Here is a 22,220-nt window from a genome sequence, read left to right as displayed (position 1 = left end):
GACCCCGCCCCTCCCGGCTCCCCGGACGCCGAGGCGCGCTTCTCTGACGCACCGGCGCCTCCGCGTGACGCGCAGCCCCGCCCCGCCGGCCCCGCCCCCGCCGCGGCACTTGTCCTCCGCAGCTTGAGCGGCGTCTCCAGTCGGCTGAGGCGGCGGCTGAAGAGGCGGTGTCGAGACCCCGCTGCGGCCCGGGCCCGGCGCGGCAGTGCGAGCCCCTGCGTCGGCGGACGATGGTGCGGCGGAGCGCGCGGACGCAGGCGGCGCGGCGGCGGGCATGAAGGAGGATGGACGGTCAGGACGAGGTGTCCGCGCGGGAGCAGCACTTCCACAGCCAAGTGCGGGAGTGCACGGTGCGTGGCGGCGCCGCCGCGGGCCCTCCCCAGCCCCTGCCCCCGCCGCCCGCTCTCTGCCCCGCGGCCCCGCCGCAGCCCCGCCGGCTGCGCGGTCCGCGCTCGGCTGCGGCGCCCACCTCACCCCGCCTCCGCCGCGTCCGTGCGCCCCCACCCCTTCCTCCCTGGGCATTGGAGGGCCTCTGCCCCTGCCCTCGCCCCCCGCCCAGTCACCTGCCCCCGTCGCCTGCCCTATTTCCCCCGCCCCTGCCTTCGTCCCCCCTCCCATCCCCGTCCTCGCCCTCCCCCCCCCGCGTCCCCTGTCCGCGTCCCCCACCCCCCTGTCCTCGCCCTCCCCTCCCCCCAGTCCCCTGTCCTCGCCTCCTCCCTGACCCGTGCAGGTGCAGCGGCCGGCGAGCTGGGCACTCGGGAGCTCGGCCGCCTGGGGGCCGCGGCGGGCGGGGGCGGGGTGGCAGTCCGGAGGCGGGCGGAAACGTGTGCCCATAATCGTGTAAAATACGTTAACTTATCTGTTTGTATTTACTTCTCCTGTCTTCTGACACCTTCGTGTTCAGGCACACTCTTGGTTAGAGGTTTGAAATTGTTCAATTTGTGTACTTATGGTTCTTGAAAATTGAGAATGAGCTTGCCAAGTCATAACCTTGCTTGGGCTAGAAGGAGATGCAAAATTTCAGAGAGTGGAATTTGCTTTTTTTTTTTTAAATGAATGTTATACAGGGAGATGTATATAATCATAGGTGTACCCCTGTGTGTATTTCTTACTAAACACATCTGTGCAATTCCGTATCAAGAGTAAGAACCAGAATTTTACTGGAGGTCCCCCCCTCACCCTCGCTTTGTGTACCCTCAGCTCCAACGAAAGTTAACCACTGCCCTGGCTTCTAACACTGTAGATGACGTTTTGCTGCCATACAAATGAGATCTTACAGTATGCACTCATTTGTATCTAGTTTCTTTCACTTAACAATGAGTTGTGAAATTTCTCCATGCTGTATGTGGTTTTAATTCATTCTTAGTGCTGTAGTTGTGTCACTGTAGCACAATTTATTTTTAGTTCTTCGTTTTCACTGTTGATGGGTACTTCAGTGCTTTCTAGATTTTGGCCATGAATAAATTTGTGCATGTCTTTTGGTGACCAGGTGGGTGCATTTCCTTTGGATGTAGACCTATGAATGAAATTTTCTAGGTTAGATGCTATATATTTTTTCATTTTAGTGGATGCTTTTAAACAGTCCCCCCCCACCACCATCTTTACCAGCACTTGATATTATTTTTGAGCCCTTTAAAAAATTGTTGCATTTTAGCAAAGATGTCAGGGTATTCATTGTACAAAGGTTTGTAATTTGCCTTTTCATGATGTATAATGAATTTGCACCACTTTATATGTTTATTGGCCATTTATAATATTTTGTGAAATATCTTCAAGGTTTTCTTTTTCCATTTTAAAATTTGTGTGTGTGTGTGTATGTGTATATAAATGTGTGTTTTTTTGGTACCAGGGATTGAGCCCAGGTACACTTTTCTTGAGTTGCTTAGGGCCTTCCTAAACTGCTGAGGCTGGCTTTGAACTCAAGATCCTCCTGCCTGAGCCTACAGAGCTGCTAGGATTACAGGTGTGCGCCACTGTGCCCAGTAGTGTATACTTTTTTTTTTTCCACAATACCTTTCTTCTTTTTTTTTTTTTAAACAATTTTTGTGTCAATTTTATTGAGGTACAATTAACATACAGTAAGATTGGCCATTTTTTTTTTTTTTTGTGTGTGTGTATGTAGTGCTGGAGATTGAACCCATGTCCTTGTGCGTGGGAGGCAAGCATTCTGCCAATTGAGCTATATCCTCAGCCCCACAATACTTTTATTCTATTCATTTATTTTTATGTGGTGCTGAGGATTGAACCCAGGGCCTCATACATGATAGACAAGCACTCCACTACTGAGCCACAGCCCCTGGTAGTATTGATTTGCAGGGTTTTTGTTCTAAATGTGATTTCTTTGACATATATGTGTATTGCAAATACTTTTTTTCCCACTCTCTGGATAACTTTTCACACTTAATGATATTGTTCTGATGAACATAAGTTCTTTTTTTCACTTCTTAAAATCTCTTTTTTTTTAGATATACTGACAGTAGAGTGTATTTTGACATATATGTAAGTTCTTACTGTAGTTCATTTTTGCAAAATGTTTTCCTGTATGATGAGTAAATGTCCTGAGTAAGAAACCTTTCCTTGCAATCGGGCATCATGATGTTAGATATGCCTGTAATCCCACCTTCTTCGGAGGCTTAGGCAGTTGGGTTGTAAATTCAAGGCCAGTCTTGGCAGTAAGACCCTGTCTCAAAATAAGAAATAAAAAGTGTGGGGGTGTGGCTCAGTGGTAGAGCACCACTGGGCTCAATCCCCAAGACTGACTGGAAAAAAAAAAAGATTGAGGAATCTTTGCTTACTCCTAGGGTATGAAGATATTCTCTTATGATTTTCTCTCAGTACTTTATTTAATTGTCCTTCCCATCTGAATCTACAGTGCATCGGAGTATTTTTTTTTGTATATAGTATGAGGTAGGAATCATTTTTTTCACATAAATGTTTAATCACTTTGGCACTATTTATGACCTTTGCCACAGGCAGCTCTATATTTGTGAGGTTTAATTTTGGATTCTGTGCTGTCCCATTGGTTTATTTGTCTTTGGCTTTATTTTTATTAATTAATTAGATATTCTGTAATTATTATTGAGAAAGGGACCCATGTTATGGTAGTCCAGAGCTTTATTACCTTTATCTACTTCATTGGAAACAACTCAGTTTTGGCAGTGATTCTCTGATCATAGTTTCTTAGTTCTGTCTCTCCTCACCCCATTTTCCTCAACTCAGCACCCCTGGGTGGTCAAGTGCACTTTACCTTCAGTAGAATCAGGGCAATAAGTACCCAAGTGTAGTGGATTTCCAGTGTTTGGCATTTCTTCCTCAAATTATTCATATTTAGGGTGTCTGTCAATACTTGCCTTTTCTCTAGGACTTGTGTCTAACTTTTAAAAATTATTCAACTCTTTTTGGTTTTTCCATATAGTGCTATAATTTTTGTTGAATGTTTTTCTTGTGATTAATGTACATAACATAAAATTTGCATAAAGGTCCAATTCAGTAGCATTAAGTAATTCACATTGTTGTGCATCCACCACCACTGCCCATCTCCTGAAGTTTTTCATCATCTCAGACTGAAACTTTATATCCATTAAACAAAGACTCCCTTACTCCCTCAAGCTGCTACTAACCATTGTATTTTCTGTCTTTATGATCTTGACTACTCCAGATAGTTCATATGAGTTGAATTCTACAATATTTGTCCTTTTGTATTTGGTGTATTTTTCTTAGCATACTGTTTTCAAGGTTAATCCATATTGGAGTGTGTGTCAGAATTTCCTTAAGGCTAAAGAACAATCTGTTTTTGTATATAACACATTTTGCTTATCCATTCAGCTGTCAATGCAGACTTGGGTTGTTTCCACCTTTAGGCTGTTGTGAATAATGCTGGTATGAGTGTACGGGTATCTAAGTCCCTGCTTTCAGTTCCTTTGTGTTTATATCTAGAAGAGGAATTGCTGGATCATGTGATAATTCTATATCTAATTTCTTGAGGAATTGCCAAATTATTTCCCATAGAGGCTGAACTGTCTTACCTCTCTGCGAGCAGTGTGCCAGGGCTCTAGTCTCTCCACATCCTCACCAGTACAGGTGTGAGGTGTCATCTCATTGAGGTTTTCAGTTGCATTGCCTATACCTATTGGCTGTCATCTTTTGAGAAATGCCTACTGAAGTCTTTAGCCCATTTTAAAATCAGGTTTTAGTTGTTTTTACTTTTGAGTTATAGGAATTTCATTTATATATTTCCCTTCTCCTCCCTGAGGCAGGGTCTTGCTGTGTTGCCTATACTTATCTCAAACTCCTGGGTTTAGGTGATATTTTTGCCTTAGGCTCTTGAGTAACTGGAATTACAGGCATGCACCACTGTACCCTGCTTGTGTTTTGGATGTTAATTCTTTTTTTTTTTTTTAAAGTTCTATGAATTGTTTAGTATTTTCATTTTTATTATTATTGTTTGTTCTGCATAGTTGTACATGGCAGCAGAATGCATTTCAATTCATTGTACGCAAATGGAGCACAACCTTTCAGTACTCTGGTTGTACACGATGTAGAGACACACCATTCGTGCAGTCATACATGTACTTAGGATAATGATGTGCATCTCATCCCACCATCTTTCCTATCCATGTAACCCCTCTCCCCCCTCCCCTTTGCCCAATCCAACGTCTCTGCATTCTTCCCGTGTCCTCCCCCCATCATAGCTCAGGATCCACTAATCAGAGAAAACATTTGACCTTTAGTTTTTGGGAATTGGCTTACTTTGCTTAGCATAATATTCTTCAACTCCATCCATTTACCCTCAAATGCCATAATATTATTCTCTTTTAATGCCAATTAATATTCCATTGTGTATATACCACAGTTTCTTTATCCACTCACCTATTCATGGGCATCTAGGTTGGTTCCACAGTTTGGCTATTGTGAATTCAGCTGCTATAAACATTGGTGTGGCTGTGTCACGATAGTATGCTGATATTAAATCCTTTGGGTATAGACCGAATGGATATTAATTCTTTAATCAGTCTTCAACCGTTTGCAGATATTTTTCTTCCATTTCTTAGTTTGCTTTTCCCACTCTGTTTATTGTCTATTTTGTTGTGCAGAAGCTTTTTAGTTTATGATGGCCACTTTCTAATTTTGTTTCTGTTGCCTCTGCTTTTGGTGTCTTATTCATGACACAGTTGCCAAAACCAATGTCATGAATGTTTTCCTCTAGGACTTTTCTAATTTCAGGTTAAACATTTAAGTCTTTAATCCATTGTGAATTGATTTTTTTTTATGATGTAAGGGTTCAGTTTCATTCTTTTACATGTAAATATCCAATTTTCTAGGATAATTTGTTGAAGACACTGTTTTTCCCATTGTGTATCCTTTGCATTCATGTTTAAAGTCAGGTGACCATATCTGAGTGAATTATTCCTCCGGTCTTTGTTCCATAGTTGTTTATGTCTGTCTTTCTTCTTGTATCACATTGCTTTGACTACCACAGTTTTGTAATAAGTTTGAAATCAAGAAGTGTGATGTTTCCTGCTTTGTTCTTGCTCAATATTGATTTGGCTCTTCGGGGTCTTTTTGGTTCAATATAAACTTTAGACTTTTTTTTTCTATTTCTGTAAAATGCTATTGAGATTTTGATAGGAATTCCATTGAATTTGTAGATTGTTTTGGGTAGCAGGGACATTTTAACAATATTAAGTCTTTCTTAAAAACATAGGCTGTCCTTCCATGTATTCTTGCTTCCTTTAATTTCTTTCATCAGTGTTTTGTAGGTTTTAGTATAAAAGTCTTTCACCTTCTTGATTAAATTTATTCCTATGCATTTTATTCTTTTTTGGTGCTATTGTAAGTGGGATTATTTTACTAATTTCTTCAGATACTTTGTCATAGTGTATCGAAAAATACACCTGGTTTTTTAATATTGACTTTGTATACTGAATTTATTAGTTGTAACTTTTTTTTAATGTAGTCCTTAGTGTGTGTTTTCTTTTTTTTTTATAGTTAAGATGATTTCATCTGTTAACAGGAATAGTTTTGCTTCTTTCTTTCTGACTTGAATGCCTCTTTTTTACTTTTCTTGTCTGATTTCTCTGGTTGGGACTTCCGGTAAAGTGTTGAGTAGAAGTGGCAAAGTGGAAATCCCTGCCTTAGTCTTGATGTTAAGGGGAAAGCTTTCAGTTTTCATCATTGTGTGTGATGTTGGCTATAGGCTTTTCATGTATGACTCTTATTATGTTGAGATAATTTCCTTCTTTTCCTGCTTTGTTAAAAGAGTTTTTACTATGAAAGAGTGCTGGATTTATTCTAGTGCTTTTTATGTATCAGTTGAGATGACATTGTTTTTTTTTATCCTTTATTTTGTTGGTTTGGTATATTACATTGATGGTTTGAGATCTTTCTTCTCTTTTAATCTAGTCATTTATTGTCATAAATTTCCTTCTCAGTACTCCTTTTGCTGCATTCTATCAGTTTTGGTATATTGTGATAATCAGTCTTGAGTTACTTTCTAATTTCTATTTTGATTTCTTTTTTGTTCAAGATTTTCTTTTAAAATTTTCACATATTTGTGAATTTTCCAGTGATCCTTCTGTTGATTCCTTGTTTGGTGATTTCAGTCTCCTTAAATTTGTTAGGACTTGTTTTTGTGACCTAACACATGATTTCACGTTGGAAAAGGATTCCTGTGTGCTTGAAAAGAATGTGTTTTCTGTTGCTGTTTGAGTTGTGTGTTCATTTTTTTAAAAATATTTATTTTTTAGTTGTACCCAATAACTTTATTTTGTTTATTTATTTTTATGCGGTGTTGAAGATCAAACCCAGGGCCTTGTGCATGCTAGGCGAGCATTCTACCGCTGAGCCACAATCCCAGCCAAATGGTGTGTTCTTTATGTTTTGGAGTATCCATTTGTCCATCGTATTACTTAAGTCATCTGTTTCCTTATGAACTTCTGTCTGAGTGTTTTGTCCATTATTAAGGTTAGGGTATTGAAGACTTCTATTATTCTTTCCATCTTATTTCTCCCTTCAGTTAGTTCTATTGCTTTGTACATTTAGGTGCTTTGATGTTGTGGGCATGTATGATTGTATTGAGTCTTTCTGGTGTATTGATTATTTTGTCATTATGGTATGTACTTTTAAAAATAATTCTTTGTATCTTGTGTCAGGTTTTGAAATAAGTATAGATACCCACTGTTTTTGGATTATCGTTTGATAGAACACATTCTTCCTATCTCTTTACTTTCAGCCTTTTTTTTTTTTCTTTTTCCTATGCAGTGCTGGGGATAGAACTTAGGGCCTTATGTGTGCTAGGCAAGTGCTCTACTCCTGAGCTGCAACCCCAGCACAACTTTCAGCCTGTATATATCCTTAAGTCTAAAGCAAGTTTCTTGTAAGCAGCATATAGCTAGGTTTTTTTCCCCCATTCAACCACTCTGTACCTTTTTTTAGGGAATCTAATCCATTTTATTATAAAATAATTATTGATAGGGAAGGATTTACAATTTTCATTTTGTTGTTTTCTGTTAGTCTTTTAGTTGTTTTTATTTTTTGCCATTTTCATTATTTCTATCTTCCTTTGTATTTTATGATTTTTGATATTGACAGGTATTGACTTCTTTTTATAAGTTCAATAGGTATTTTGTATTCTTTCTTTATTAAATTATAGTCAGAATACCTTAGAGGTATAGACATCCAAAGAATGTCTTGTCCTTTTAGCATTATCTAATGTCAATGTTTTGTTTCCAAGCCAAAGTTAGGCAGGAGGATAGTAAGTCTTCTCCGCCCCCCACCCCCATTCCCCAGTGTCTGTAGTATATTTTTGAAGCTATTCATTCATGATGGTTTTACAGATTTGGAGAGTACATCCAAATATAATAATAAACAGGTCAGTTTCCTGAAAGTTTTGGTGATAAGATAATTCAAGAACTGAAGGCATTATAGGAAGAATACAATAAGGGGCTGATGTTCAGAATTTTTCTTTGAAAGCTCTTATGTTTTAACACTTAGTAAAATAGAAAATTCTAATTTTACACTTTAATATCTATTATTATCATTCATCTTTATGTTATGCAGTCAGTACTGTTCTCAATATAAATGCAAGAATATTTTATTCATGTGGAATCACTGAAATTATACAATTCATATTTAGTAGTTCATACATACATATATGTGTGTGTGTGTGTGTGTGTGTGTGTGTGTATGTATGTATTTGTTCTACCAGAATAGTGAAAATGCTGCCTAAAATTAACTCAACAGTTCTTAAGCAGTTTTGTTCATAGGCTTAACATACTTTACAGTTCACTCAATTTTGTAGTTTTTAGTATAGTCACAGTGTTGTTTAGTTTACCACAATCCTTCAACATTTTCTTTATCTCGAAAACAAACTGTCTACCTGTTAGCAGTCATTTTCTATTCCTCCTCATTCTCTTTCCTGTAAGCTTCAGCAACCCTAATATACTTTTCGCCTAGATTTGCTTGTCTAGATTTGCATATTCTGGTTGTGTCATATAAATTGAATCGTGTAATATATAATTTTTTAATATCTAATTTCTTTTAATTAGCATTTTTCAAGGTTCTGTCAAATTGAAGCATATATCAGACTGAATTCTTTTTTTTTAAGAGAGAGAGAGAATTTTTTTTAATATTTATTTTTTAGTTTTCTGCACACATAACATCTTTGTTTGTATGTGGTGCTAAGGATGAACCCGGGCTGCATGCATGCCAGGTGAGTCCGCTACTGCTTGAGCCACATCCCCAGCCCAGACTGAATTCTTTTTTATGGTCAAAATCTATTCCGTTATTTGGATATATTACATTTTGTTCATTCAGTTATTATAGACCTTTGGGTTGTTTCTACTTTTTGGCTTTTATGAAAATGCTAAGACCATTCGTGTACAAGTTTTTGAGTGGAAATCCATTTTCATTTCTCTTGGGCATATATGGAGGAGTGGACACGTTGGGTCATATGGAAACTCTATATTTTATTTAGAGGAACTATCAACCTGTTTTCCACAGTTATGAAACCACTTCACATTCCTGTCATCAATGTTGAGATTTCTTCATATCTTCATTTTACTTGTCATTTTGGTTTGAATTATAATGATCTTAGTGAGTGTGACATGGTCTCTCATTGTCATTTTTGTATGCATTTTCCTGATAACTCATTCTGTTGAACATCTTTTTTATGTGCTTATTATTTGTGTATTTTCTTTGGAGAAATGTTTATTCAGATCCTTGTCCATTCTTAAGTTGGTTTATTATTATTATTGAGTTGGAAGAATTATTTGTATATTCTAGATACAAGACCCATCTCAGATATAAAACTTGCAAATATTTTCTCCTTTGAGTCATCTTTTCACTTTTTAATTGTAGGACAAAGGTTCTTACTTGTTTTGAAGTTAAATTATGTATGTTTAAAAATTTTGTTATTTGTATTTTTAAAAAACATTTTTAGTTATAGATGGACACAATACCTTTATTTATTTTTTTTGTGATTCTGAAGATCAAACCCAGTACTTTACACTTGATAGGCAAGTGCTCTACCACTGAGTGACAACCTCAGATCTATCATTAGTATTTTTTATGTGATATGTAAGAAGGCCTTGCCAACTCAGGATCATGAATATTTACTTTTTTTCTAAGTATGTTATAGTTTTAGCTGTTACATTTGGCTTTAGACTCCATTACAGTTTATTTCTATGTATAATTTAGGAAAGAACTTCATTCTTTTTCAAATGGGTATCCAGTTTTTCAAGTATCATTTGTTAAAAAGGCTATTCTTTCCCTCAATGAATTGTCTCAACATTCTTGTTGAAAATCAGTTGACCATAGTAAATATAAGGGTTCAGTTCTGTTTCATTGATCTGTGTGTCTGTCATTGTACTAGTACCACACTGTCTTGATCACTGTAGCTTTGTAGTAAGTTTAAAATTTGGAATTGTAAGTCCACCAATTTTGTTCTTTCCATGATTGGTAATTCTGGATTAGTTGGATTTTTTTGTGTGAATTTATGATAAACTTGTCAATTTCTGCAGGAAAGCAAGAACTAGAGTGTGTTGAATATGTAGATCAATTTGGGAGTTATTATCATCCCAAGGATATTAAATTCTCTGATCCATGAACGTGGATTTCTTTCCATACTCAGAAATTCTATGTCCTTCAACATTATCTTGTAGCATACAGAGTACAATTTTATTCTGCCCAGGACTTCTCATGCTTCCCTTTTACCTGTTCCTTTTTCTTCTCAAGACAGGCCATAGAAACTAGAATTTCTTTTCCCTATGGTGTAATGGAAACTCTTTCCCCACCTTTCTCCATGTTGGCCATAAAGAATTTCTCTGACCTATCTTGTCTGATGGTAAAACATAAGACCTGTGTTTTGGAAGAGATCCTGTCCCATACGTATGAGGAAAGAATGCTGCACTCAGAGGTCAAGAAGGATCTGAACAGACAGTCACAACAGGCCTTGTTAGTTTCCCCTATGAGTCTATTGATGATTTGTTCAGTCACGTTTTTGCATATCTTTCACGCTTCAATCATGATCATGCAATGGAATCTTTATAAGTATCCCAAAAGACATGGTTCAGGGAACTTTGGGACAGCTGAATACCTAGAGACTTATAGGATGTAAACTAGAACTCATCACGTGCCAGGAGGGTGGCACACCCCAACTCCACATGGTTGGAAATGTCTGTGCTTGGGACCCTTTCAGACTTTGTCCTCTTTATCTGGCTATTTATTTGTGTATCCTTTATAAGAAACTGATAAACAAGTAAGTGCTTCTCCGAGTTCTGTGAGGTCTTCTAGCAAATTAATCAAACCCAAAAGTGTGGGTGTATTTGTACACAAGGTGTGTGTATATGAATGTGTCTACACCTTAGTTGGTAGCTGGTTGGTCAGAAGTTCTGGAGGCCTGGACATGTGAGTGGCATCTAAAGTGAGGACAGTCTGGTGGGATTGAGCCCTCAACCTGTGGAATAACTACCTCCAGGTAGATGGTGTCTGAACTGAATTGATTTGAATGCCCAATTCACTTGAATTGTTGTCTGCTGTAGAGTTCCTCTTGCGTGAGGGTGGGGAGAAATCCCTGTACATTGGAATCACAAAAGTCTTTGTGTTGATTATTGTTGAGTAAGAGTGTAGGGGAAACAGAGTTAGAGTTAATTTTTCTTCTATATCATCAGAATGGACAGAAACTTCAACTCACTGGGCAAATACTAAAGAATGAGATTGCCGAATTGTATTGTAAGATTATGTTTAACTTTGTGTGGAACTACAAAGTTAGTATGTAACTAAGTTCTTTGTATGGAAGACCATCTGATGGTCTTCCAAAGTGGCAAATCTCACCGGTGGTCAGTGAAAGTTCCTGTTGCTCCACATGCTTACCGGCATTTGATGTTGTCAGGCTGCTCAGCTTTTTTTTCTCCTTCCTTAGGTAACGAAGACTGGAGCTGGAGTTGTACGTTTCCTTTTCCCTAAATTGGTTAGGCTATTGTAATCCCCAAATAGGTTGGGCTGTGAGTAAAAATTGTTTTCCTTGAGGGCAGACCATTCATAAGGCTAACATGAAGCTCTGGGCATATTCAAAATGGTTATTTCCTCCTGCCCCTGTAGGAAGAATGAAGGGACACTCTCCTCATCCCCATATCCTTACCCTGAGAACCTGGCTGAGTTCGTTGGAACTCAAAGGATGGCAGTCCTCTTCACACTGGACTTTTGGAGTTTCTAAGTCTTCACCCAGCCCACGCTGATCCTGCAGTGGCACATCAATGGCAGCTTAGAGATCCTGCTGGGACTGGTGCAGCAGACACAGGTATAGGACTTTGTTTCCAGTTTCTGGTGCAGCAGTTTGTCCTGGGATCTCAATTTTCTCATGGCCCTAAGAAGAGCTGGTGATTTTTAATTTGTTCAGCCTTTTCTTGTTGTGAAGGTGGAGTGATGACTTCAAGATCTTTTTGTGTTCTTGAAAGGAGAAATCACTGTTATCTTTTTGGCCTTTAAGTCTTTGGTTTACCTGAGAAATTCTTTTTGTGAATAGTATTTATGGTATAATTTAGATTAAAAATATTATATTCTGTGTGGTGACTTCCCTTGACTTCATCATTTGGTGGCTGCTTAAGAATATATCTGATATCTAGTCTCTGCATAGGTTTAATCCAAAGGAGTTATTTTAGGACTTTTTTTTTAATATTTATTTTTTTAGTTTCCGGCGGACACAACATCTTTGTATGTGGTGCTGAGGATCCATCCCGGGCTGCACGCATGCCAGGCGAGTGCGCTACCTCTTGAGCCACATCCCCAGCCCTATTTTAGGACTTTTTGAAGTTGATTCTTATTTAATTTTAAATAACAGGTTTTGGTTAGCATGGTGAATATTAGTTTAATGTTTTTTTCTTAACTAATTTTTAGTTGTAGATGAACACAACACCTTTATTTTATTTATGCATGCTAGCCAAGTGCTCTGCCACTAAGCCACAACCCCAGCCCTAATTTTTCTTTTTAAATATAAGATATGTGATCATGAGGGGTGGTATCTTTTATTTATTTATTTTTTAACATTAAGCTGTTTAGAATGATCTGTTTCTTAATCTTGTTAAGATTTCTTTTTATGGTGCACAGTTTTTTTTTTTTTTAAGAGAAAGGAATTTTATTATGTGGTAATTTTTAAAAACAATGTTAACCTGTAAGTGAAGGAATGGTAGGTAAGTCTTTGAAGGATTACTTGAAAATGTGTAAGAGTTTAGTTTATGTGATAAATCAAGTAGGATAGAAGACCTTAAGAAAAGTAAGGCTTCCCATCCATAACCAGTCTCTTATTTTTCTTCTAGATTTTCCCAAATCACTTCTGTAATACATATAGGAAGTAAGAATTTTTAAGTAATATTATTTGTTTTACCAACACTTAACAGTATGTATTGACTTCCCACACAAGACCTTGAGGATTTGGCTACTAGCTTTTGATAGAACTTACACTACTGGTAAATATTTATACCACTGCCCTTCTTCCACTTCCTCTATGTTTATTTTTGTTATTCTTTGTTGTTCTTTTGGTTGCCCTTCTAAGACAGAGCTAAATCTTTATTTCATGTTGTATCAATTTACTACAAAGGTATGACTGATGAGTGCTTCTTGTTCTTATATTCTCTAGTTGTGGCTTTTATTACTAATTGTGGTAATAATGCTGACCTAAATATTTAATAATGGAAGTATGGTGTTTAATTTCCCACTACTTAAGATAAAGCTACAATGAAAATTTTAATGCATGTAGCTTTTTTCTTCTTAAGGTAAGATCACTGAATCAGGGTGCATATTGTTTCTTTGCTTTCTAATAGGGTTATGGAAAAAAATTTTATTTTATTCATATTAAAAATAGCATTGTTCTTCCCTTCATTATATAAATAATAGTCCTTACTGTTATCAGTTGAGTTTATTCCGAAGTAGAGGACAGAGAAGATAAAAGAGAAAAAATATTTTGAAGTGTTACCACTTTGAAATATGTACCATTGTTTTATTTCTCTGTGTGTATTTACACAATCTAAATCATGGTATGTTGGTCACATTGTGTGTGTGATGTTTCTGTGTACAAGTGTCCAGTTTTCTCCTGTTACTTTTGACTTACAGTCATGCCCTGTGTATATTCCCATTTTTAACCATCTTTGCAGGTGACCAGGAGGAAGAGCAGTCCTTCTGGTTTTGTTACTAGCTGTAAATGTTCTACAGCAGGTGTAACTGGCTGTAGAAGGCTAAATCTTCTAAACTTATTTTTTTCATTTAAATCAGTAATCCACCTGACACTTGTTTTTATTATATATATATATATATATATATATATATATATATAATATATGTTTTCATGAAACATCTAACAGAAATCAATCATGGTAAAATGTGGAAGAGGAGTGGGGGTGGTGTGGGCTTTTGGAAAGGAGGAGTTTGGGTGGACTGGCTGTGATTGGGATGTAGAGTCCCTGGATAATGAATGATGCTTACCACTTGCTGCTTGGTCTCTAGCTCCTCTCAAGAGATGCCTGTCTTTTTCCTGTTTTTCTGGAGTATGGTCTCAGAAGGGACACAAGGGACTTTTTGTTGATGACTAAAAAAGATATCTAGAATTCGAACTTCAACAAAAAGCAACAATGTGTAATACTGTAGATGACATTAATGGCCTTGAAATTTGCTGTGATAATCCTGAAAAATGGAGTTTTTACCCCTTGGAAGGGTTTTGATGTTTTATCTGTTTGTGAGGAAGTATTATTGTTTTACCTTATTGGAACACATATTGAAAGATAAAGTGCAATTTATGATAGCAGTTTGATAACTGTTACAAGAGTAGATATTAGCAAGTGTTTTGTATCCAAATTAACTGTTCTTAGATAAGACATTGGTAATTTTGTTTTCTTCTCTCTCTTGAAGGATAATTTGTTGCAATTATAAATAGTGGAATTATGAACATCTTTATAAATACATTGTTGTGTGGTTAATAGAAAGGAATGCATTCAACTACAAGAAAAACCCAATGTGGTTTTTTTTTTTTTTTTTTTTTTTTGTGGTGTCGGGGATTGAACTTGGGGCCTTGTGCATATGAGGCAAGCACTCTTCCAGCTGAGCTATATTTTTAATCAAATAGTGTGTTTTCTCAAGTAATCTGGAGGAATGAAGTACTGATACATGCTACAGTATGTAGAAACTTGAAAATATTATATACTTCATGAAAGAAGCCAGACACAAAAGTCATTCATAGCATGATTTCATTTATATGAAATAGCTGGAATAGGCCAATCCATAGAGATAGAAGTTGAAGAAGCTGATAGTGGTTGTGAAGGGGTTGGTTCGGGTGTGAGGAGTATAGGACTTTGAATTTGGTGAATGCATGTACCTATTAGAAGAAACAGCCTTACTACTACTTAAAAATACCTTTTTTTTGGAGCAATTTTTAGGTTCACAGCAAAATTAAATAAAAGATATGGGGATTTTTATGTACTCTATGCCCTCACACATGTATAGCCTCCCCCATTATTGACATCCCCCACCCAGTGGTGCATGTGTTAAAATCAATGATTCTACATTTAACATCATTATCACTTAGAGTGCATAGATTATATTAGTGTTCACCTTTGGTGTTGTACATTTCTGGGTTTGGAAAAAATTTTATAACGTGTGATATCATTATGGTATGGTACAAAGCAGTTTCACCAGTCTTCTGTATTCTGTCTATTCATTTCTTTCCCCCTCAACCTCTAGCTAATATTGGTGTTTTTATTATTTTCATACCTTTGCCTTTTCCAGAATGTCGTATAATTGGAATTGTATAGTATGTAGCTGTTTCAGGTTGGCTTCTTATGCTTTTACCTTTCCTTGCTTGATAACTTTTCATCCTTTGGAAGCCTTTTTCTTTTTATGACCAAATAATAGTCTTAAATGAATGTTTCACATTTTGTCTATTCATCTTTGAATAGATGCACCTTATTGGTTGCATACAAGTTTTGACAGTCATGAATGAAGCTGCTATAAAATCTAAAAATTTACAGATTTTTCTGGAACATAGATTTTCAACTCCTCTCGCTAAGTACCAGGGAGAGTGATTGTTGGATCGTTAGGTAACAGTGTGTTTAACTTGATAGGAAACCACAAAACTGTCTTTCAAAGTGGTGATACCATTTTACATCTCCACTAACAAATGAGAGTTCTCTTTTTGCACGTCCTCTTCAGCATTTGGGGTTCTCAGTGTTCTGGATTTTAGACATTCTAGTAGGTGTGTGGTAGTAACATATGATGTTGAGTATCTTTTTGTATGCTTTTTTGCGTCTCTGTGTATTCATTGGTTAGATCTTTGGTTCATTTTCCAATAGAGTTGTTTGTTTTCTTATTGAGTTTTAGGAAATCTTCATATATTTTTGGTAGTATCCTTTATCAGGTATTTCTTTGCAAATATTTTCTATCATTGTATGGCTTGTCTTTTCATTCTCTTGACAGTGTGTTCACACAGCAGAAATTTTGTATTTTAACGAAGTACAACTTAGAATTTCTTTCTTTCATAGTATGAACCTTTGGTGTTGTATCTAAAAAGTCCTCCCCAAACCTGTGTCATCTAGATTCTATGTTATCTTCTAGGAGTTTTATTGTTTTGTGTTTTATATTCATTCATTTATTTTTGTTTATAAAAATACATTTTTTATTTGGTCCTGGGGATTGAGCCCAGGAGTTCTTTACCACTGAGCTACATCCCCAGCCGTTTTTATTTTTATTTTGAGACAGGATCTCATTGTCCATGCTAATCTTGAACTTGGAATCTGCCTGCCTCAGCCTCCCTAGTTGCTGGGATTACAGAATTTGCAAGGTGCCTGAGTAAAAATATGTTCTTACTTTTAATTGGCACGTAGAAATTATACCTAATTATGGGGTACAGTGGGACAATTCAGCATACATATATAATATGTAATGATCAGGGTAATTGGCATAATTATTAGGCATTTATCATTTTATTGAGAACATTCAGAATCCTCTCCATAGCTATTTTGAAAGGCTTAATTAATTTCCATACCTGTGCCATGGAGTAGTAGAAGTTATTCCTCCTGTTCAGCTACACTCCTACACCTGTTAACCATCCTCTCTATGTTCCTGCACACCCTTCCCGGACTCTGTGAACCACCATTATATTCTGTAGGTCTTTGACATCAGTTTTTAAGCTAGTGCATATAAATGAGAACATGTAGTACTCATTTTCCAGTGTCTAACTTACTTAGATTAATATCTTCTAGTTCTATCCATGTTGCTGCAGATCGCAACATTTTATTCTTTATGGCTGAATGGGTAGTATTTCATTGTGTGTGAACCATATAAACATCTGTATATACCACATTTTCTTTACCTATTCAGCCACCAACCTGGACACCTAAGTTGATTCTGTATCTGGGCTATTGGGCGTGGTGCTGCAACAACTTATGAATGTAGATGTCTCTAAAATATGACAGGATTTCAGTTTCTTTGTGTATAGCAAATATTTGGATATATTACTGGATCATGTGGTAATTATTTTTCTAGTTTTTTGAGGGAACTCCATACTGTTTTCCATAGTGGCTATACTAACCTACATTCCTAGTGGAATTCAAGAGTCCTTCTTTCTCTGCATCCTTGCAAGCATTTGTTATTTTATATCTTTTTGATAATAGCCATTCTAACATCTCATTGGTTTTTAGTTCACATTTCTGCCGCAGTCTGTCTGGGCACAAATCACGAGTCACTGAAGCAGGAACAAACTTTATTTTTGAACTGCAAGAAAAAACCTCACACACGCTCCTGGGGAATTCTCCCGAATGCCACGGGGCTCCTCCAGGAACCCCCAGCCGGAAATATCTCTCCGGGAAATTCCTCCTTCTGCACTTCCTCAACCAGTGGGATCTCTCGGGGAATACCCGGAAATCCCCACAAGAACTCCAAAATAGTGCGAGAACTCAAAAGTAGCAGCAGAGGCGGATATTAATGCCTCGCCTGTCAGTCAATACTGTTGGCAAAATGCCGGGGGCCATACAGACTCGGCTGTGGCTCTCAGCATCTCCCCCCTTCTGTTTAATTAAACAACAAGTAATGTGGCTTAGGGACCGTGCCTGTCAGGTAGTCCAATTCAACATATGGTCCTTACCCATCATCAGCGGATGAACTGACCTCTAGGTGTCAGCCTCCTGTCTTAGGTTGGTACCACTGCAATTGGATCATACCCGTCACTGACTACCGGTCCAGCATACAGCCATAACTGTGGATAGGCCTTTGCACCAGTGGGAGGGGGTGAGATGCTTTGCCTCACCTCTGTTGGCCCCCAAATTTGGCCTTGGTGCCAGTGAAGGGTGAGGTTCTTTGCCTCACCTCTGTTGGCCCCCAGATTTTAGACCATCACTAGTAGAAGGGAGGAGGATGCAAAATGCCATGACACCAAGCCAATTGGGGGCTCCTTTGAAAAATTGTACCACCGGTGACACCATTAGCAAAAATACTCCAGCACTACCACAATTTGTTGCACCAACAGATAGTTCATAATGCATACAAGTGATACATAGTCCAGGCAAATTCTGCAAGCAGTTCAAAGCAGAGGAATCTGTCAATATGTCCATTTTCTCCCAAAGTAGATCAACTCCTTGATTGAGCATTACTTGTTGAGTTATTATTCATTGATGCATCAGTTTATAGAGTTTGTTGTGATAACTATCGAAGAAGCTGTAGTTTGGTTTTATCTTTGTCTTCACCGGCACTGGGACGAAGATAGGAATTCTGGCAATGATGCTAAGAAAAAAATTATGTAACATTCCAACAGGCACTAAGAAAACAATTTTTTGAACAATTTACATTATCCTGAATAGAATTATTAAATATAATGAGAAGGAAAGGTGAAAGTAAACAAACAGATCTGTTAACCTCCTTATTTGTTCACATATTAAAATAATTTTCAACAGCTGTTTACCCAATCTAAATTAAGCCATTAAAATCACGTGAATAAAAAAAAAATTCGGATCCATTTATTCATGAGCGCTCCTCATATAAGATATATGGACATACACACATACAGACATACAACACAAAACAGAAGTGTGCGCACATAACATACAACACATAAGACAATAGTAAAGGCCTTGTAGCTTTACCTAGGTGAAATCTCCATTGCAATGTTTAAAAACTCCACAGTCAAAAAATAAAACTGATCAGAAAAACATTAACCTAGGTCCGTATGAGCTCAAAAATAAAATAGAACTTTATGATGTGGGAAAAGGCAATAATAAAATAAATATTGAAAAAAGCATCCTGGTTAATCACTGTCGCAGATGTAAGAATAGCCAAACTGGAGTTCTGGATATCAGCTGTTATGAATTTGAGTCAAATCACCTTTTTTTTTTTTTTTTGGTCCATACAATTTGCTTTGGTTAGTTTCTCTGGAATCCAAATTGGCTGTTGTTCTCCCTGTGGAAAAACACAAACGGAACCCCGACTCCAGACAATCACTGGGTCAGCACCTTAGTTAATCTCTTTGGAATCCAAATCGGCTGCTGTTCTCCCTGTGGAAATACACAAACAGACCCCCGATTCCAGACAATCACTGGATCAGGACCTTTCCATTGTCCTGTTAGAATATCCTTCCAAAGTACCTTAGGCTTATGTACATTTTTTGGACACATATGCCTTTCTGCAGCACTAAGCCCTGATGAATCCAAATTTAAAATTTTAGAGTAAAAAGGGTTATTTTAAGTTTATCTTTGGGGGATATATACCCCTTTTCAATTCCCTCTTTTTGCTTTAATAAGTACATTTTAATAGTTTGATGAGCTCTTTCATCTATGCCTTGTCCCTGTGGATTTTATGGGATTCCTGTTATATGAGTAATGCCAAATGATGAGCAAAATTGTTTAAAAGAGGTAGAAGTATAACCAGGGCCATTATCTGTTTTTAAACTGTTTTGGAATGCCCACAGTGGCAAAATTTTGTAAGCAATGAGCTATAACATCTTTAGTTTTTTCTCTGGCATGAAGGGAGCCCATCAAAATTCCGGAAGAAGTATCAACTGTAACATGCAAATATTTTAATTTTCCAAATTCTGGCAAGTGTGTGACGTCCATCTGCCAAATATGGTTAGGTATCATTCCTCTAGGATTGACTCCAAGATTAACTTGTGGTAAAAAGGTCACACAATTTTGACATTGTTTTATTATTTGTCTAGCTTGTTCCTTAGTAATTTTAAAACGCTTTTGTAAAGTATTAGCATTGACATGGAACCTTTTATGAAAATGTGTCGCTTCTTCTAGTGTAGAGAAAATATGTATGTCATGTGTAGTTTTGTCTGCTAAATCATTGCCCAAACTAAGGGCTCCAGGCAATCCTGTATGTGCTCTGATATGTCCTATAAAGAATGGATCTTTTCTGTCCCAGATTAGACTTTGTATAGTGGAAAACAAAGAGAAAACAGTAGAAGAAGGGGAAATCCTACCAGCATCTTCAAGGGATACTATAGCATTAACTGTATACTGACTATCAGAAAATAAATTAAATACAGAATCTTTAAACATCACAAAAACTTGTAAAACTGCATTAAGCTCTACCTTTTGAGCTGATTGTTTGGGTACTAAAAATGTAAAAGTTTGATCAGGGGTAACTACTGCCGCTGTACCATTATTTGACCCATCAGTGAATATATTTGGAGCATTCATGATAGGGGTTTTCTTGTCATTTTTGGAAAAACTACAGGATGTGAAGACCAAAAAGACAACAAAGGATTAGATGGTAAGTGATTATCAAATGAAACATTAGATTTACACATGATTATTGCCCAAGTATTTAACTCATTAGCTAACTCATCAATTTGATCCATAGTATATGGAGTAATAATTTTATTGGGAGAAATTCCAAATACTCCCTTTGCTGCTTTTATTCCTTTGAGTATTAATTGTCCTACAGCCTCAGGATATCTAGAAAGAATAGTGTTAGGAGAATAAGATAAATGTATCCACAATAATGGACCTTCTTGCCAAAATACTCCTGTAGGAATATTTTTTGTTGGTATTACGATAAATAATAAAGGCAAACTTATATCAATTCTATCCAAATGCATATTTTCCATATATGTTTCAATAATTTTTAATGCCTTTCTTGCTTCAGGAGTTAACATGCGGCGTGAATTTGGATCTGATGGACCTTTTAAAATATCAAATAAAGGTCCCAAGTCTCCTGTTGGTATGCCTAGATAAGGCCTTATCCAATTTATGTCTCCTAATAACTTTTGAAAGTCGTTAAGTGATTTGAGTTGATCTACTCGTATTTGAATTTTTGGTGGACGGACCATGGTTGAGGATAATAGAACTCCTAAATAATTAATTGGAAAATTTAATTGTACTTTATCTATTGCTATCTCTAGATTATAATTTTTAATAAGTTTGTAAGTGTGGCATAACATTCTAGCAATGTGTTTTTATCTTCGTGTGCTAACAATACATCATCCATATAGTGAAATATTTGTAGTTCAGGATTTTGATTTCTAAGTGGCTGGATTGCTTTATTAACATAAATTTGACACATAGTTGGGCTGTTAGCCATCCCTTGAGGGAGTACTTTTCATTCATATCTCTGATCAGGACTTTCATGATTCAGTGCAGGGATAGTAAATGCAAAATGTGGACTATCCTCAGGATGAATTGGAATTGAAAAAAAAAAACAATCTCTAATATCTATAGCTAAAACATGCCAGGTTTTTGGCAAAGCAGACAATTGGGGAATCCCTGATTGAGCAGGTCCCATAATAACCATCTCATTATTAATGGCTCTTAAATCTTGCAATAATCTCCATTTACCAGATTTATTTTTAATGACAAAAATGGGAGTATTATAGGGAGATACGGAAGGTTGTATATGTCCCTCCACTAATTGTTGTTTGACCATGTCATGGGCTGCTTGTATCTTTTCTTTAGTCAGGGGCCACTGAGGAAACCATACTGGTCTATCTGATTTCCAAGTAATTTTTATTGCCTCAGTGACCCCTTCTGAAAACCCAGTCCATGTCTATTTATTCCTTGATCTATTTGAATTGGTGCTGCTATACCTTGTTCTCCTAATCTTTTTTCTTTCCTGAAACCTTGTCTAGCCATAATAGTGGGCGCATTTGGATTGAAGTTATTTTTTTATGTCAAACCTAATTGATCTAGGACATCTCGTCCCCATAAATTTATAGGAAGATGATCCAATACATATAGCTGTATAGTTCCTTCACATCCTTCAGGATCCTTCCAATCTAATACCATTGCACTTCTATGGGGATTAGTTGCCACTCCTAGGCCTCGAAGCGTTTGAGTGGCTTGTTGTAATGGCCAGTGTTTTGGCCATTCTTGACAAGATATAATGCTAAGGTCTGCACCTGTATCCAGTAGCCCATTAAATTCATGTCCTTGAATATTTAGTTTTAGCATTGGGCGAGAATCTAAATTCAAAGACAGCATAGCCCAATCTACACCTGTGGAGCCTAATCCCCTGGAACCTCTTTCCATAGTACTACTGGAAAATTTATCATGTAGGCTGGATATTATTAATAACTGTGCTATTCTATCTCCTGGCGAAATTACTGATATACCCTTTGGAGAACTAGCTATAATTTTTATTTCACCTTCATAATCGGGATCAATTACCCCGGGACTTATCATAAGTCCTTTTAGTGTAGAAGAACTGCGTCCTAACAATAAGCCTACTGTTCCTTGGGGAAGAGGTCCTTT

General features: G+C 37.2%; 1 protein-coding gene across 7 annotated transcripts in view; it reads left to right on the top strand.

Moving 5' to 3' along the window:
- The first annotated feature begins 59 nt into the window (after positions 1 to 59).
- The window catches only part of Lmbr1 (limb development membrane protein 1), a 169,318-nt gene continuing 147,157 nt past the window's right edge, over positions 60 to 22,220 (top strand). For 3 of the 7 annotated variants that reach the window (XM_078040914.1, XM_078040913.1, XM_078040912.1), the window contains exon 1: positions 64 to 350. In XM_078040914.1, coding sequence (XP_077897040.1) covers positions 285 to 350 — 66 coding nt within the window. In that variant the 5' untranslated portion in view covers positions 64 to 284. Of the gene's footprint in view, positions 351 to 11,598; positions 11,798 to 22,220 lie in introns of all 7 variants that reach the window. The other 4 variants (XM_078040918.1, XM_078040917.1, XM_078040916.1 and 1 more) reach the window with 4 other exon arrangements.

This window comes from Ictidomys tridecemlineatus, chromosome 2, assembly GCF_052094955.1.
Source record: "Ictidomys tridecemlineatus isolate mIctTri1 chromosome 2, mIctTri1.hap1, whole genome shotgun sequence".
Lineage (NCBI taxonomy): Eukaryota > Metazoa > Chordata > Mammalia > Rodentia > Sciuridae > Ictidomys > Ictidomys tridecemlineatus.
This window is presented reverse-complemented; position numbering and strand designations above follow the sequence as displayed.